Raw genomic sequence first — 17,775 nt, 5'->3', positions numbered from 1 at the left:
TCTACCGGGAGTCACGTGACCAGATCTCGCGTATCTGATTGGCAAATGGAAAGTACGGGTCTGTACCTCTAGCAACTACCAAATCCAAAATAAAACCTAATTTCACTACAAGGCTAAATTTTTTCATTAAATAAAAACTGAAGGGCTACAATCCAATTTGCATCTTTATTTTCACACACCTGCATAGGTGTTCCCTAACTCTAATAAAATCTAAGTGGAAAGTGGCACATTTCATGGTATTTTCAACTATTTGACCTGTTCTCCAGTGGAGAAAATTCAAATCCAACACGCCCCCAGTCTTTCTAACTATCTGAAGATTAAAATGGAAACAGAACTTGTGGTTTTTCAAAGACCAAACCTGTTCCGGAATCAACAAAATATAAATCCAACAAACCCCCAGTTTTTAGCTTTTAAATGTTTAATAAAATGCAAAAATAAAACTGAAAATTAGATCATAAGTCTTCCATTTTTACTTCAATATCGCCCATATATGTGTAAAATTTTAGCCCTATCGTGAAATATTAGAATTTAGGAATTTGTGTTGTCATTTTAATAAAGTCTCCCACAGAGTTCCCTTTAAGGAACACATTTCTGCTGTTTTGTGGCCAGAAAAAAAATATTTAAAAAAAGAATTTGAAGAGAAAGCTATAAATCCGTTACCATCTGAGTAAAAGGTGCTACAGTCTAATTTGTATAATTTCTGTGTAATTTACTTGCATGGAAAATCTACAGAGATCTTAAAATGACAATATTTAAATGCAACAATCCCCAGTCTTCTGCATTTAAATGTTAAGGGAAAGGTAATTTCACAATAGCACTTTAATTTTCAACATAAAAATGTTTACAATAAATGAAATTTTTTAATTAAAATGCTATTTGCATCTTTATTTTCGTATACTTGTGTGGGCGTTTGAAGATTAAAAGGGAAGCCTCCTTTTCTTCCGTATTTAAATGTGAAAAAGCACTGATAGTCTATTGGATTTATATTTCCTGAGCTGTCACAGAAAAACTGAAAACTGTCAGTCCTCTATAGGCTGCCACATCTGATGAAATGTCGTGTAAAAGTAAAGTACTGCTGGTGGTACATACTAATAACTGCAGGACGATCCTCTGCACTTGCTGCCAATTTTTCCTCGATAAAAATGAAAAGCCAAACCACAGAGAACAGCAGCAGCAGCCTTAACCGCTAATAGAGTCCAGACAGGCAGAACAGGAAGAACAGCAGCTTTTCTAACCTTCATGTTTTATTCTTGAACCCATCAGACAGAATAAATCCTGAGACTCTGTCCATCACAAACCTCTGAAGCTTCACATCTCTCCAACGTCTGCTTTAAAGACAAAACAGACTTTTTTCTATCTTTATCTCAAACGTCTCACTGCTCAATAAAAGTCCTTTGACTCATGGCATGGGGCACCTGTGGAGTCGGCCAATCAGGAGCCGGTATCCATGTCGTCGGCGTCGTCGCCCTCCGAGCGGCAGATTTCCTCCAACGCCAGCTCTGACAAACAGAAAAAGCATTCTGTGAAAAAGCATTATTATACAGCCAAAATTACAGGTAGAGTAAGGTGGAAAAAATGCAACACACTGATACGATACGACTAGCAGCGATGCAAAATGTAGAAATCTGAACAGAAGAACAGTTTATGTCAGGATATTAACAATAACGTGACACGAGTGACTTTTGATGTGTGTGAAAGAGGAAAACATCAACTACAGGGTTTCTGCAGAAATCAGACAGTCAAATTTAAGGCTTTTTAATGCCATTTCAGTGCTTTACTGTGAAAATTTAAATGCCATGACCGTGAACTCAACAAATTATACCGGTCTGTTTTTTTTTGTAAAAGATGATTTTTATTTGAACACTATCCCTACATTTCACTATTTCTGAATCTGAAGCCACCCCTGACCACCCATGGGCTGCAGTCATTCTCTGAATTCCATGTTTTCTTGCCATTTTTGGTGAAATTTGCATTTCCCCATTTCCCAGTTCTCCTCCACTTTCCAAACATGCAATTTTTGGCAATTGTACCCAACCGGCCAGAGCAATTATCACAATGCTTCAGCATGTTTATGCAGATGCACATTTCTGACAAATTGCAGTCTACAAGTAAATATGACAATATTTTTCTTGAAAACGGCAGAAAGAATTTTTAATGCTGTCCAGACACTCACGGAGCCGTCTTCTGCAGCTACGTGATCCCCCTCTGGAAGGTTTTCAAGACTAGTACGGCGGTTTCAACTCAACACGTCTTTATTGAGGTTCACGCAGTAAAACATGCACTGCCTGTTATTCCGGTTACTGCCGTCATCCCGACGCGAACCTTTTTCCACCAAGTTTTAACAGACAGATCGTTAGGTCATTAAACTGACAAACATACCAGTCCTGATAAATTTTCACCGTAAGCGTCCCACTTTACGCCATTCTCTCTCATGTGTTACGCCCACTGACCGTATAACCCACAGCGTTGGTAACGTAACGTACGTAGGTAAGACTATTGTGAAAAACCACTACGTCCTCCAGCCCTTTCTAAAGGGAAAGTCAGGAAAGATATACAAATGCCACTGAAAATCATATTTAATTATATTCAATGCCATTTAAGGCCTTCATTTTCGCAAAATCAATTTAATGACTATTAATGCTTTTTAATGTCCTGCAGAAACCCTGACCTAACTGGATTTTTTTCCCACAATGTTACATCCTAAAGCTGTCTTACATATATAAAATGAGTTGATTAGTGCCACACATTAAGGTATAGAGACTAAACAGGGGAGAAGGACAATGTTGGCTCCACCCTTTGACCTTAAAAACTCATGACAGGGTTGAAAGACATTGTATCTTTAAAAAAAAGAGTAAAAAAATCATCAAAACTGCATCAGTTTTTAAGGAACAGAACCTGACTAAACACAAAAGACTAATTGGATATTCGGTCCCTCAGATGAAACTTCTAAAAAAACGACAACAAATCTGAGCTTAAAATTGTGATATTTCATCACTGTGTCTCATTTAAAAGTTTGCTAAAAAATAAACAGTTTGCAATAAAGAAATTTTGCAAAAACAAAAAACAAAGAAAAATCTGCTTTCCTTGATGAAACTTTGAAGCCATGAGTGTCTCAGCTGTGATTAGCGGTCATACAACAAAAATTCAGTTTTTAGTTGAACTGCAGGCAGTGTTTCTACAGAGCAGAGGAGTATGGAAACTCATTAAAAATGTCAATTACCTAGAGTATGTGGAGTTACTCATTTTATTCCAGAGTTGGTAATACATGCAGACACTTGGAAAACTTCAGGTTCATTTTTGTAAAATAAATATTCAAAGAAATTCCACTTCTGCTTTGAATTTTTCTAAATTCTGTCATTCTAACTGCTGCAAATCAGACATTTCTGAGTTATCTCTCTTTTACGATTGTTCTGTTTCCATAGACGTTCAGAACTTTATACTGCTGTGAAAAATGAACCACCGTGAAGAGAAATCTAACAGGAGCTGCTTCCAGAGGGTGGAATAGAGCATTCTGTTAGCTCACGTACAAAACTAGTCTTTCAGTGCCACACGGCAACGTATAGAGACTCTATGGAACAAACTTTTAAAGATAAGTTAGGAGATATGAGATGAAACTTTATTAATCTCAAACAAAATTCTTTAGTGATAGTTGAGAGATTAAAACAAAGTAGTGACGAGTGAAATGTGTGTCCTGAACAGAGGTGGAAAACATAAGGCCCAACTGACTTTGCAAAGTGTTAAAACTGACCCTGTGAAAATGAATCATTACCGTGGAAACATTTAAAGATCCTGAACATTGTGCAACATAATCTCAGTAAAAACAGTTTTGGTATGGTGGAACCCTGTTGGTATAAACTAAGGCAGAATATTTTTGAAATTGCACTAATTTTTCTTAAGAAATTTTAGGGTGTTTGTGATGTTTTGTAAGAAAAATAGTTAATTAAATGTGAACATTTTCAGAATGTACTTTTTTTTTTTTTTTTACACTAAATGAAGAGAAAAATGTGGAGTTGTCATTATTTATAGGATATTACGCTGTGATTTTACTGGTCCAGCTCATTGGAGATCAAACTGAGCTGAATGTGGCCCTGAACTAAAATGAGTTCGACAGCCCTGGTCTGGAAGGTTCATCAGTGTTTGAGCAGCAGGAGTGTTCAGGAGTGTCTATAATGTCATAAATTCACAGGTGAGTTCAGATAAAATCAGTGGGTAGAGTCTTTGGTTGAGTATAAAAAGCTGCAGCCTGATAGCGTCCTTTTGCAGAAACATTCCTGATCCACTACATCAGGGTTCTCGCCAGCGCATTTCAGCATAACAGCCCGTTACACTGTCATAACGGCCCGTTACGCTCAGTTTAAAAGATTACGCTGTGATTAGGGCCGCTATGCCAGCGCATTTCAAAGATTACGCTGTTGTTATGAGAGTGTGTGGCTCCGTCATGAGAGAGGGAGAGAGAGCAGCGTGTGTGTGTGGGAGAGAGGGGGAGAGCGAGATGTCCAAGCTACCTTGAATGCAGCCCGAGACGGCAGTCGGTAGAGGTGGAGAGGTGTGTAGTTGCTGGGTTGGCCTTACTGTGTGGTTCAGCCACTGTTTATAGACAATAAAGGCTGCAGTGTTCTTCGATACGGCTGGGCTCCTGTGTCTTTGCCTCTGCGACTGCTGAGGAAGTGAAGGGGGTTAACCCCGGGCTTCCTGACCACAGGCCGAACAGGAAGGGTTAACACTGTGATTAGGGCCGCTGCGCTGTTATTTTGACAGATAACGCCATGTGCGTTTGTTTTAAATTGACTGGGTGCCTATCTAGGTTAATTTATGTCTCCCCACCTCAGCCGTACTTTCCTGTCGATTGACCCGTTCCCGTCTATTGCACGCGCGTGCAGGAGGACCTGCCGTTACGCTGAAAAAAATCCTGGTGAGAACCCTGTACATCTGAATCTGTTTATCTTCTGTTTTGTACCTTCGCTCTCGCTCAGCCCGGGGATCTTCCTCAGCGTGTCTCGGACTGCAGGGATCACCTGGTCATACATGTGCAGCAGCGGTCTGCAGCTCTCTGAGAAGCTGCCGTGGTGTAGCAGCAGCCAGTGCAGCAGCAGCAGACACTCTCTGAGCAGCGCCGCCGCTGGGCCGGACCACCACCGCTGCAGGGGCGGAGCCACATCTGGAGGGGAAACACACCATAAACATATTTTAAATAAACTGATCATAATAATAATCTGGGTGGTGAAAAGTGACTTCACGGAGAAATCGAAAAGTCAAAAGAACGAGCAACATTTTCAAACAGAGGATTATCACAGCCATGTTTACTGATAAACGAAATTACAAAGAACTATTGTTATATATTGTTGCAAAGTTGTGACATAATGTGGATTCATGTTTATCTGTACATGGACATGGTGTTAAACCTTGAGTAGCACCGACTACTTAGCTATCACTCTGTTATGACAGAATAAATTCAGCTAATTCCTGCTAACAGTTACTAGTTTAAATAGCGCCGGCCACTTAGCTAACACTGTCACAATGGAACAAACTTAGCTAATTCCTGCTAATCTTTACTAGCCTGTGTAGCACCAATAACTTTGCTAAAACTTTATTTGGACAGAATGAACTTAGCTAATTCCCGCTAATGGTTACTAGCTTGAGTAGCATCAACTACTTAGCTGAGACTTTATTGTAAAAACAGAAAGAATTGTTGGATATATTCATCTATAACATGCATTTCTATTGGAAAACTTAACCAAATCTAAGCTTCAAGTTGTGAGAAAAAAACCCCACTTCATTCTGCAGTTCTCATTTGAAAATTCTAAAAAAAAATAAATAAACCATTTGTTCTAACCAGATTCTGTAAAAAATAAATAAATAAATAAAAGTCTGCATTCCTTGATGCCACCAAGAAAAAAAATGACTCAGATGTGATTAACAGCCACCTGCCAAAAATTCAGGAAGTTTTTTTTTGTTGAACTGCAGGTTGCATTTACACACAGAGCAGAAGAGAGACAAGAATGGAAACAAATTAAAAATGTAAAAAGTTAAATATCTGTATTATGTAGAGCATCCATTGTTTTTTTTAAGTGCTGGTAACATCTGTAGACATGTGGAAAAATGTTGAACATGTTGGTTCCAGCTTTTGTCAATCCTTAAACTCCTCATCTGTGACATGTCGTTTTGTCAGAAAACTTGATGAAATCTTTTCTTAAAATCACCACATTTCATTTAAATCAACTTTTTTTATGTTTACCGTTTTAAAAACTTGCCAAAATAACCAATTTTCAATAACAAAAAAACCCTAACCCTTCCAAAAAGCACAACTTGGTGCAACTAAAAAGCCACGAGTGACTCAACTGTGACCAATAGGTTTTTGCAATTTAATAAAACAAAGAAATTCAGCTTTCATGTTTTGTTTTTTGGCATTCTGACTGTGTCATCCTGCACAGACAATAATTATGAGTTCTCTCTCCTAGTCATGGTTGCTCTGTTTCCAAAGAGGTGCAGGACTTTATACTGCAGTGGGGAAAAAAAAGCAAAAAAGCCATTCAGATACTGTTTGGAATTCAGAGTTTTAAATCTGAAATGTGACTGACCTGTTGAGTCCGTCAGCTCCTGAGAACCACGAAGATCCAACCACTGACGATGGAAGGCGATCACCACCGTCTGAACCAGCTGTAGACCAAGAAGTGAAACTCTTGTAGAAAAGACGAAGCAGAGTTTGGTGTCATGACACAGTAAAACAGAGCAGAAGGTGAAGAAGTTTTACCTCAGTATAACACTGACAGCTGCTCTTCAGACTCTGAGCTCCCTGAGTCAACAATCTGCTCAACAAACGAACCACCTGAGACACAAACATAATGTAAAATTTAAAACACACAGAGGCCAAAACACTTGTATTGTACACCTCCATCCTGAGTTACCTTCAGGTCCAGTAAGATCCAGTCTGTGTGTGCTGCCTGGTTGTCTGGTCTGCTTCTGATAAACTGGAATAATTTCAGGAAAACACAAGGATCTGAAGATAAAAGCAAACAATCAAAAATATTCAGCTTTTTCAGTTTCTTTTGTGACAAGAAGAGGTATCACTCAGGCTATGGCCAGTTTATGTTGGCAAGCAGACAGCATTGTGGGGGTTTAGCTAGCAATGAGTCATCTGGAATTGGGAGCTAGCTTAGCACTAGCTACTTGGCTATCACTAAATCAAGATGGAACAACTTTAGATAATTCCTGCTGATGGTGACTAGCTTGAGTAGTACCAACCACATAGTTATCACTTTGTTATGATGGAATAAATTTAACCAATTCCTGCTAACAGTTAATAGGTTGAGTGGACCCGGTTATTTAGCTAGCACTCTGCCACAGGGGAACAAAATGTCACTAAGTTCTGCTAACCAAAATATCTTGAGTAGCATCAACTACTTTGATAAAAATTTTGTCCTGACGGAGCAAATTTAGCCAATTCCTGCTCATGGATACTAGCTTAAGTCGCACTAATTACTTGGATAAAACTTTATTATGATGGGACAAATTTAGCGAATTCCTGCTAATGTTTACTAGCTTGAGTGGGACCAGCTACATAGCTATCACTCTGTCGTGATGAAACAAACTTTGCTAATTCCTGCTTGCGGTTACTAGCTTAAGTAGCACCAATTACTTAGCTAAGATTTTATTATGAAGGGGCAAACTTAGCTAATTCCTGCTAATGTTTACTAGCTTGAGGGGCACCGGCTACCGAGCTGAGAGTTTGTCATGATGGAACAAATTTTGCTAATTTCTGATAATTGTTAATAGCTTAAGTACCACCAGTTACTTAAGATTTTATTATGATGGGATAAACTTAGCCAGTTTCTGCTAAAGGTTACTAGCTTAAGTACCACCAGTTACTTAACTAAGACTTTATTATGATGGGATAAACTTAGCAAGTTTCTGCTAAAGGTTACTAGCATAAGTACCACCAATTACTTAACTAAGACTTTATTATGATGGGATAAACTTAGCTAATTCCTGCTAAAGGTTACTAGCTTGAATAGTACCGACTACTTCGCTAAGACTTTATTATGATGGGATAAACTCAGCTAATTCCTGTTAGCTGGCTCAAATAGCCCCGGCTACTTAGCCATCACTCTGATACTGGATATTGGATCCAAACATCCCTAACCACAGATAAATTCAAATCAGTGCAGCTTTATCTCACCGTGCTGAGAGCAGAGCTGCTCTGCCAACGTCTGATGGTCACACATCGACGTGAGGACGGACAAACACTCTGAAACTGTCTGTAGTCGGCTGTCTGCTGAAACACTCGTATAAATCACCTGCAGCACAGACCCCAACCTGAGGGAGAAAAACAGTACAGATGTGACCCTCTGCAGCAGCAAACACTGGCACAAGGTTTTAATCATCAATACTACAAATTCATACAGGCAAGAGTGCAAAATACATCTTAAAACAAAGAAAACCAAGTCAAGAGTGAAGCAGGAGGAAAACAAACACTGTGCAGAAAGTTCTGCTCTGAAATTCTTTGATCAACCACTTAGGACTCATAGAACTACACTGCTCAAAAAAATTAAAGGAACACTTTGAAAATACATCATATTTCAATGAGGGGAACAAAAACAAACTGGATATTTACCTTGATATGGACTGGATAATGTGTTAGGAATGAAAAGATGCCACATTGTTTGATGGGAATGAAAATTATCAACCACCAGGAGGGCTAAATTCAAGACATTCCAAAAATCAAAGTGAAAAACTGATGTGGCAGACTGGTCCATTTTCTGAAATTCGTTGGCAGCAACTCAAAACAGTACTCAGTAGTTTGTATGACCTCCATATGCTTGTATGCAGCCTGACAATATTGGGACAAGCTCCGAATGAGACGATGGATGGTCTCCTGGGGTATCTCCTCCCAGATCTGAACCAGGGCATCACTGAGCTCCGGGACAGTCTGAGGAGCAACCTGGTGGTGTCGGACGGAACAAAACATAATGTTCCAAAGGCATTGTATTGGATTTAGGTCAGGTGAGTATTGGGGCCAGTCAATGGTGTCAATTCCTTCATCCTCCAGGAACTGCATGAATTCTCTTACCACATGAGGCCAGGCATTGTTATGCACCAGAAGGAATCCACCCATTGCACCAGTGTAGGGTCTGACAATGGATCCAAGGATTTCATCCAGATACCTAAAGGCAGTCAGAATGCCACTGTCCAGCCTGTAGAGGTCTGTGTGTCCCTCAATGGATATGCCTCCTCAGACCATCACTGACCCACCACCAAACCGGTCATGCTGAACAATGTTACAGGCAGCATAACGTTCTCCACGGCTTCTCCAGACCCTTTCATGTCTGTGACATGTGCTCAGGGTGAACCTGCTCTCATCTGTGAAAAGCACAGGGCAACAGTGGTGGACTTGCCAATTCCTGTGTTCTATGGCAAATGTCAACCGAGCTCCACGGTGCCAGTCAGCGAGCACTAGAGGACGCTGGGCCCTCAGACCACTCTCATTAAATCTCTTTCTGAATGTTTGGTCAGAGACATTCACACCAGTGGCCTGCTAGAGGTCATTTTGTAGGGCTCTGGCAGCGCTCATCCTGGTCCTCCACGCACAAAGGAGCAGATAGCTGTCCTGCTGATGGGCTGAGGACCTTCTGCAGCCCTGTCCAGCTCTCCTCGAGTAACTGCTTGTCTCCTGGAATCTCCTCCATGCTCTTGAGACGGTGCTGGGAGACACAGCAAACCTTTTGGCAATGGCACACATTGATGTGCCATCGTGTAAGGGGTTAGGCTGCCTCTGCAACCTCTGTAGGGTCCAGGTATCGCCTCATGCTACCAGTAGTGACAGTGACACTAGCCAAATGCGAAACTATTGAAAAACAGTCAGAAAACATTAGGAAGGAAAAAAATGTCAGTGGCCTTCACTGATAAATTCATTCCTGTTTTGGGGGTTGTCTCATTGTTACCCCTCTAGTGCATCTGTTGTTAATTTTATGAACACCAAAGCAACTGAAACTGACTAAAAACCTCCTCTGTTACTTACTTGACCAGATCAGTATCCCACATGTTTCACTGATTTGATGCAATACTTAGATTAAAAAGTGTTCCTTTAATTTTTTTGAGCAGTGTATAAAACTAAACCCACCATTGGTTTGGATGGTTTGTTACGTTACAATAAAGATCAAATTTGATGACAAAACATCAGCTGCCGTTGATGAATCACAAACTGGGCTATCTGGCAGTAGTCTCCCTGGATAAGTTACTGTCCGTAACTTTAAAAAATATGATTATCATTACAATAAATACTCTCATACATTTCCTTCTGTTCTTTTAACCACAGCTGTTTATTTCCAGAAACCTACACAGCTGAAGTTGTCTCTCTGGCTCATTCCAGTTATTTCTGTCTCAGCAGCGTCACCGTGGTGACAGTAAATCACTGCAGGTAGTTTACAGTCAGACGTTACACAACCGCTGAGTCAGTGACACACACACGGTGTTACACACAGCTGAGCGTTGCATCATATCTGAGTGTGTGTAATCCTGTACGCTCTGCAGTTTAATTAGAGGCTTCAGAGTATTAAAACATAGTTTATGTCACTGAACAAACAGGTTCCAGCCACATCTCTAAACCTCCTTTGTTTACATATTCACAGTTTAAATCTTCTTTAGTTGGTAGGTTTGAAAATAGTTTGGATTTAATGGGACAAATATAAACTGGAATGAAAACTGTCAGTGCATTAAGGAGGAGAAAATTCAGTCTAAAATGTTAACAATGGTACTAAGAACTATATCTGATAGAAGAAGAAAGAAGGTTTAACTAGAAATAAAGGATTCATTACCCATTGAATCATTTTTTTTTCACCAACATCTGTGGTCACAAAGTTGATCATTTGAATGAATAGAGTACAAATATCTGGGAGTTTAGATCAATCAAAAGCTCACTTTTACACATTATGTGTCCAGACATGTGACCAAATTATGACAAAACAGTAATAATAAAAACATATGTATATTGTATACACATTATCAGTCAAAATTTTTAGAACACCTCAAGTTTTCTATTTTTTAAAACTGAAATTCAAGTAGTTCAAGTCCAGTGAATAGTGTGAACTGGTACAAAGGTAAGTGGTGAAGTGCCAGAAATTAAAAAAAAAAAAAAAAGGTAAGGTTATCCAAAACTGAAAAATACATACAAGTTTTGTAAGTTGACTGCATTTACAGTTTTGGCCTGTTTTTACTCATTATCTGTAATTCGAGAAAACAGGGAAAATCTGTTAAATGACAGTTAATTGCATAAAAAATATAGATAGATAAATTAATTAATTAAATGCAAAAAAAGTTTTTACATGCACCTAAATTTGCCAAAAAAAAAAAAAAAAAGGTCAAAATCCAAACACCCAAAGTTTGTACATTTACAGATACTATTTTGTCCTAACAATGTATGGCTGTAAAATTACACTGATTTGCTGTATTTCAGTCAAATATAAATACCATTTTTTACAGACATTTGCAACTACTTCACCTTTTCAATATATATACACACTACCGTTCAAAAGTTTGGGGTCACTTAGAAATGGCCTTATTTTGAAAAGAAGTGCATTTTTTTTCCAATGAAGACAGCATGAGACTAATCTCCCACCAGGCCTCCAGGGGGTGGAGGTCTGTCAGTTAGCGCTCCTTCAGTCAGTGGCCACGTCACTACAGCCTCAACCAATCGGCTTTGACAGGAAGTTCCCCCAGCTTCATTAGCGCTAAATGCTAATCTAGTTTCGTTTGTTGTCAGTTCGTTCCCAGACCTTCGACTGGCATTTAAGTGAGTAGATATGTTCGATAATATTGCTAAAGCGTATATCTGTAATTGTTTTGACATGCTTGCGGTGTTGTGGCCGCTGCTCCGTTAGTACGTTTATAATGTAAACACGGATTTCAGGCTTTGGGCCCACTTCCAATGTAGCTTAGCGTTAATTATTTACCTAGTTTAGAAACGACTCCTCCACTTATTCCAATGTTTCGATTACTTTTAATCCACTACATACTAGACCCCAGGTCACTAACTGGACCAATATGGACCTATATGCCCCTGGACCTATAATCAATAAATTATGAGGTAATTTTAAATTTGAATGTCACAAGCAATTAGTATTGTTATTGACCAACGCCTTTCTGTATTTCTGTATGTCCATTTCAGCGTCACACTGTCTTGTATTAAATCCGTTCATCTGCAACACTGGCCTGCTCCTTGGAGGATGCGGTACAGGGGAGTTTAGCTGGCTGTGAATTCCAGTATAGGACAGGAGTCACGTTGGGTGCAGCAGTACAGTATTGTACTGCAGAAAGTAGGAAACATGTCGAGGAAAAAGCAATTAACAATGGAAGAGAGACAGACCATCATGAAACTTAAAAATGAAGGTCATTCCTACAGAGAAATTGCAAAGAAAGTCAAGGTGTCACTGAGTGCAGTTTCCTTTACCATCAAAAGGCACTCAGAAACTGGAGGAAACTTTGACAGGAAGAGATCTGGAAGACCCAAAGCAACGACAAAATCAGAGGACAAGTTTCTGAGAGTCAGCAGCTTGTGTGACAGGCGGCTCACAGGACGACAGCTTCAAACACAACTTAATAGTGGTCGTAGTAAGCAAGTCTCAGTTTCAACTGTGAGGAGAAGACTTCGAGGTTCTACAGATAAAGTTGCAGCAACAAAGTCATCGGCAAAGCTTCACAATAAGAAAAAGAGGCTTGCCTGGGCCATGAAACATCGCCAATGGACTACTGAAAACTGGAAGAACGTATTATAAACTGATGAATCAAAATTTCAAAGCTTTGAAAGCTAGGAGAAAGGATTGTTCTTAAGTGTGTGACATCAACATGGAGGAGGAAGCATGATGTCTGGGGCTGTTTTGCTGGATCCAGGGTCGGTGACTTGTACAGACTGAGAGGAACTCTGAACCAAAACATCTACCACAGCATTCTGCAGCACCATGCAGTACCCTGTGGTACGTTCCTAGTTGGTCAGGGGTTCATCCTACAGCAAGATAATGACCCAAAACTTAAGTCCAAGCTACGCCAGAACTACCTTAGGAAAAAAAGAACAAGATGGTGAGCTTGAAAACATGGAGTGGCAGCACAGTCTCCAGACTTAAACCCCATGGAGCTGGTTTATGATGAACTGGACAGAAGAGCGAAAGAAAAAAAAACTCCAAGTGCCACACATTTATGGGAACTTCTGCACAGAGTTGGGATCACTGAGTGTTGGATTACGGTGACATATTAAGTTCTGAGTGACTTTACTGCAACTATACAGGAGGATGATACTGCTCACTTCTGGGTTTCTTTTCACTGTTCCATTCAAATCAAATGCTTAACGGGAAAGGCATGGCGCTGTGACCTTCATCTAGCAAACTAAAAGGATATTAGATGAAAAAAACTGTCTAAGATACGACTTCCTGCATCAAAATGAAGGAACTGACTCTGCTGATACTCTTGCATGTATCAGCAGATTAATTACTGGTGATAATTCCAATACTCCTCTCTGAGCTGTTTCCTGATAGCATTACTATATGTATATTTTTAACCCAACAGATTTTATGCTATTTCCAGAAGATCTTTAATGAATCTATGAAAGAACCAACATGAATGATTGTTTATTGTGACAAAGACTCGTGTTTATTTTAGTGGGAAAGTCAGGGTTATAGGAGTCACTGGAAACTCCAGACTGTCATGATACGACACAGTCTTTAAAAGTTTGTGTTATTTGTTCATAGCTGTATTTATGGACATCTTGCTGCTTGTTTTTACCTCAGTGCTGTGCTTTAATGTGAGTTCTCACTAACAGAATTATGCTGCTGATGCTGTTTTTACTGAACTTGAAAAGTCTAGTTTAACTTTATGTCGACAACAATTAAAGCTCACTTATATCCTTGTGGGGAACTTTTAATCTTACTTATTTAATCATATAATACTGGCTTTGCCTTTAAATATATTTATTGTCATCCAGGCTTCCTTTTTGTGTGCACACATCTTTTCTTTCTCATTCAGCTACACTATAAATGAGGCCTTGACAGCTTAGTGTGCTGTGAGTTTAAATAAAGGTGGAATAAATGAATGAACTAACTGATTAATATTCTCTCTAAAGCCTGCTGTGTGTTCGTGTACCTGTCGCTGTGTGTGCGTGGCGTCCTCTCCATCAGGACACACAGCGTCTTCATGGCACCGATGTTGAGCTGCTGCCTCTGTGAGCCGCCGACACCGAATCCCACGTCACACAACCGCAGCAGCGACTGGAGCAAAGCATTCTGGGAGCAGAGAGTCGCAGCGGGGCGTTCGGTCTAAAACCAGAGGAAATATCAAGGGCACATTTCAAGTCAATCATCTGTTGGTTTTCTCTGCTGTAGTGAAAATGAAGAGGGACATTTATTCATAATTAACCCTCTAAAATCCAAACCTACAAGACTGAAATGTTTGTCTAAAAAAAAAAAAATAAATAAAAAAAAATCACAAAATGACACCATTTATCAGCCAAAAACTGCAAGAACAGACAGAATATTTTAGAAGCTGAAGTTTCTGATGGTCTTCAATGGAACAAATCATCTATCACGTTATCCTATCAGATAACAACTAAATTTCAGCTCAAAATCGTGATACTTCATCAAAATTACTTCATGCTGCATGTGCCATTTTTAAATTTTGCCAAAAATGAAATGTTTGCTCATTATGAATTCTGTAAAGAATTACAAATTCTGTACTCCTTGGTGCATATGTAGAGCCACGAGGGACTAAATTGTGACTAACGATCACTTGACAAAAACTCAGCAATTTTGGCTGAAATGTTTAAAAAATTAGACCATTTATCAGCTATTGGCTTAACGTTTTAAACACTTAGATATCCGTTTTCTGTTATTTTGGATCAATTTAGGACAATTTTAAGTTGTTTGGACAATCAAATCATTTTTGGACCAGTTTGTGTTGTTATGGACAAATTCTGAGAAATTTTATAGTCATTTTAGAACATTTTTTATGCTTTCTGGACATTCTGTTCTGTTGAATACATTTTGAGTCATTATGGACAACTATAAGTTGTTTGCAACAATTATCAAATAATTTTGGACCAGTTTACATTATTATGGACATATTCTGAGTCATATAAAGTCATTTTTGGACATTTTTTTGTGTAGTTTCGGATGCATTTTAAGTCATTTCGGACAATTCAAGTCAATACACAAGTCTTGTTGGACAATTATCAAATCATTTTGGACCAGTTTGTGTAATTAAGAACAAATTCTGAGTCATTTAAAGTAATTTTAGAACATTAGTGATGCTTTCTGGACGTTTTATTTGGTAGTTTTGGACACACTTTGAGTCATTTTGGACAAATACAAAGGGATTCTACAAATATCTATGTCATTTTGGACAGATTTTGGAAAAGCTTTTGTTTTTTGGCTGCGTTTTGACAGAGCAGAGAGGTAGTAGTGTGTATGGAAACAAATTAAACATGGAAATAGTTAAACACTTGTAGTACGCAGAGCCTCCATTTCTCCCAGAGCTGGTAACAGCTGTGGACACTTGGAATAATGTTGGACATGTTGATTCCATTTTTTTTTCTTTTTTTTCCAATTTCTGTCAAATAATTAATCATAGAATTTTGAAACCTCCTTTGTCATGGTTGCTCCATCTCCTTAGAGGTGCAGGACTCTTTATTGCAGTGAAAAATGAACCACAGTGAAGACTAAAGTGACAGAAGCAGAGTTAAAACAGTAAAATAAAGCTGAGTCTGTACCTCGTCGTCTGTAACTCTGTTCTGGTTCTCCTTTGACAGCACGGCTTCCACCACCTGAAGAACAGATCAACAGGTAAAACTCAGCCTCTCTTTAAAATGTGACACTTTTAGAGAAAACTCGAGGGATTTAAGGTTTAATTTAGTGTGAAAACAGCTAAATAAGATCTACAGAGTGTCCTCACCTCATCGCTGTGAGCCAGCAGGAGATAGAGGAGCCTCAGAGCAGCCAGACCAGCATCCTCCACACTAAAACCAGAAAAACCAGAGTCCTCAGGCCTCCCAGGACCGGCAGGAGCAGCTCGGCCTGCTGGGACTGAGCTGGAGGCTGCAAAGTCCGACCGGCTGCTGCTGCCGGTGGAGCCGAGAGAGTCCAGAACCTGACAGAGCCGAGAGAGGTGGAGGTCCAGCAGAGGGAGGAGGAGGACGGCTCCAGGACACCTGGACCAACACATGTTTATGTTTTTAAAATCTGTGCTCAAATAAATCACAAATGAAGTGGTTCTTGAAATCACTCTACCCTGAAAATGAACCTCCACAGCAAATAACACCATAGAGACCCATTTTATTCATCTTTTTAGTTATTTATGGATGGTTTTCAGAAGCTGTGAAGAGAAAAATCCAAAGTCATAAAGTAAGTCGAGTGTTCAAGGGCCTGTAACTGAAAATGTACATAGTATGAAGGTAAAATGTTGGCTTCAGTAAATATACTGAAGTTACTGTCAATGCAAAAGAACCCCACAGCTGCCTTTCAACGTGTATCTTTTCAGTTTAGATGCGTTTACATTGTGGGGGAAAATGCCGAGAACATAAAAATGTAGATACCTGAAATGTCACCTTTTGTTTTTATTAGTAAAAAAATATTAAAATGTTAATAAACAAATGGATTAAAGCTGCTATTTTTTAAGAAAATAGCATTTTTTGGTAAATATTCTGCAAAAGTAATTGTGAACGGTGCACATGGTTTATAAGCTGATCAATTCTGTTTTTAGTTTTTAGCAATTATCTACTTTAACTCCCTGAACCTCAAAACCAGCCAGTCAGTTTGGAAAATATCTCATCTTAAAAAAAAAAAATTAAAAAATTCAAAGGGACACCATTCATCAGAAAAAAAATAATTTGAAAGGGGCCAGATTTTAAACTTCCCGACGGTACGTGAACTGCTCATCTGTGGAAACGTAACCAGATCTAAGCTCAAAATTGTGATTTTTTTTTTTTTTTTAAATTGCTTCATGTCTCGTTTAAAAGCACAACAAAATAAAACGCCTGCGTCAACCACTTTCTGTAAAAAGCAAAAAATTCTGAGCTTTTCTGTACAACCATGAAGCCATCATTGACTCGGCTGTGACCAACAGTCACATGAGGAACAGTCAGGAACCTTTCAGCTGAACTGTGATTAAAAATGTACATAAAGATTTATAGTATGTGAAGCAACACTCATAACAGGGCCAAAAGGCATTTTATCTTTAAAAAAAAAGAAGAAAAATCATCAAAATTACGGCAGTTTTTAGAGACAGAAAATACTTAAACACAAAGAAATGAATGAGATATTCAGTCTTAAAGTATTACTGTAGGAAAACTAGTCTTAGACAAAAGGATTAATTTTTTAAAAAATCTAAGTGTAATATTGTGATATTTCATCAAAATCACTATATCCTACATGTCTTATTGAAAAATGTGCTAAGAATAAACAGAATGTAATAAAATTCTGCAAAAAAACAAAAAAAATCTGCTCTCCTCGATGCAACTGTGAAGCCATCAGTGATTTAGCTGTGATGAACTGAACTGCAGGCAGTGTTTCCACACAGCAGAGAGCAAATGAGAATGGAAACTAATTAAAAATATAAATAGCTAGAAATGTATAGTATGTGGAGGCACCATATATTCCTCCAGTGTTATTCACACCTGTGGATCCCAGGTTATTTCAACTTTTGTGGAATAAATATTAGAAAAAATTCAACTTTTCTGTCATTTATCTGTGTCATGCTGCACAGAAGACGTTTCGGAGTTTCGTCTCCTTCAAGTCATAGCTG

The 17,775-nt window shown here is 38.8% G+C and overlaps 1 protein-coding gene and 1 long non-coding RNA gene across 4 annotated transcripts in view; one reads left to right on the top strand and one right to left on the bottom strand.

Annotated features, from left to right (window-relative positions):
- The window catches only part of atrip (ATR interacting protein), a 52,836-nt gene that overhangs the window by 26,923 nt on the left and 8,138 nt on the right, over positions 1 to 17,775 (bottom strand). For 2 of the 3 annotated variants that reach the window (XM_051948141.1, XM_051948142.1), the window contains exons 10-18: positions 15,928 to 16,183; positions 15,746 to 15,799; positions 14,125 to 14,297; positions 8,177 to 8,313; positions 6,906 to 6,997; positions 6,752 to 6,826; positions 6,579 to 6,657; positions 4,958 to 5,158; positions 1,227 to 1,499 (exon numbers count right to left, since the gene is read on the bottom strand). In XM_051948141.1, coding sequence (XP_051804101.1) covers positions 1,432 to 1,499; positions 4,958 to 5,158; positions 6,579 to 6,657; positions 6,752 to 6,826; positions 6,906 to 6,997; positions 8,177 to 8,313; positions 14,125 to 14,297; positions 15,746 to 15,799; positions 15,928 to 16,183 — 1,135 coding nt within the window. In that variant the 3' untranslated portion in view covers positions 1,227 to 1,431. Of the gene's footprint in view, positions 1 to 1,226; positions 1,500 to 4,957; positions 5,159 to 6,578; positions 6,658 to 6,751; positions 6,827 to 6,905; positions 6,998 to 8,176; positions 8,314 to 14,124; positions 14,298 to 15,745; positions 15,800 to 15,927; positions 16,184 to 17,775 lie in introns of those variants that run through there. The other variant, XR_007941894.1, reaches the window with a different exon arrangement.
- On the top strand, positions 11,532 to 14,074 carry LOC127533997 (uncharacterized). The gene is made up of 2 exons (XR_007941897.1): positions 11,532 to 11,785; positions 12,161 to 14,074. It is a non-coding gene; the product is annotated as an uncharacterized LOC127533997 (long non-coding RNA).

Source organism: Acanthochromis polyacanthus, chromosome 5 (genome assembly GCF_021347895.1).
Source record: "Acanthochromis polyacanthus isolate Apoly-LR-REF ecotype Palm Island chromosome 5, KAUST_Apoly_ChrSc, whole genome shotgun sequence".
NCBI lineage: Eukaryota > Metazoa > Chordata > Actinopteri > Pomacentridae > Acanthochromis > Acanthochromis polyacanthus.
This window is presented reverse-complemented; position numbering and strand designations above follow the sequence as displayed.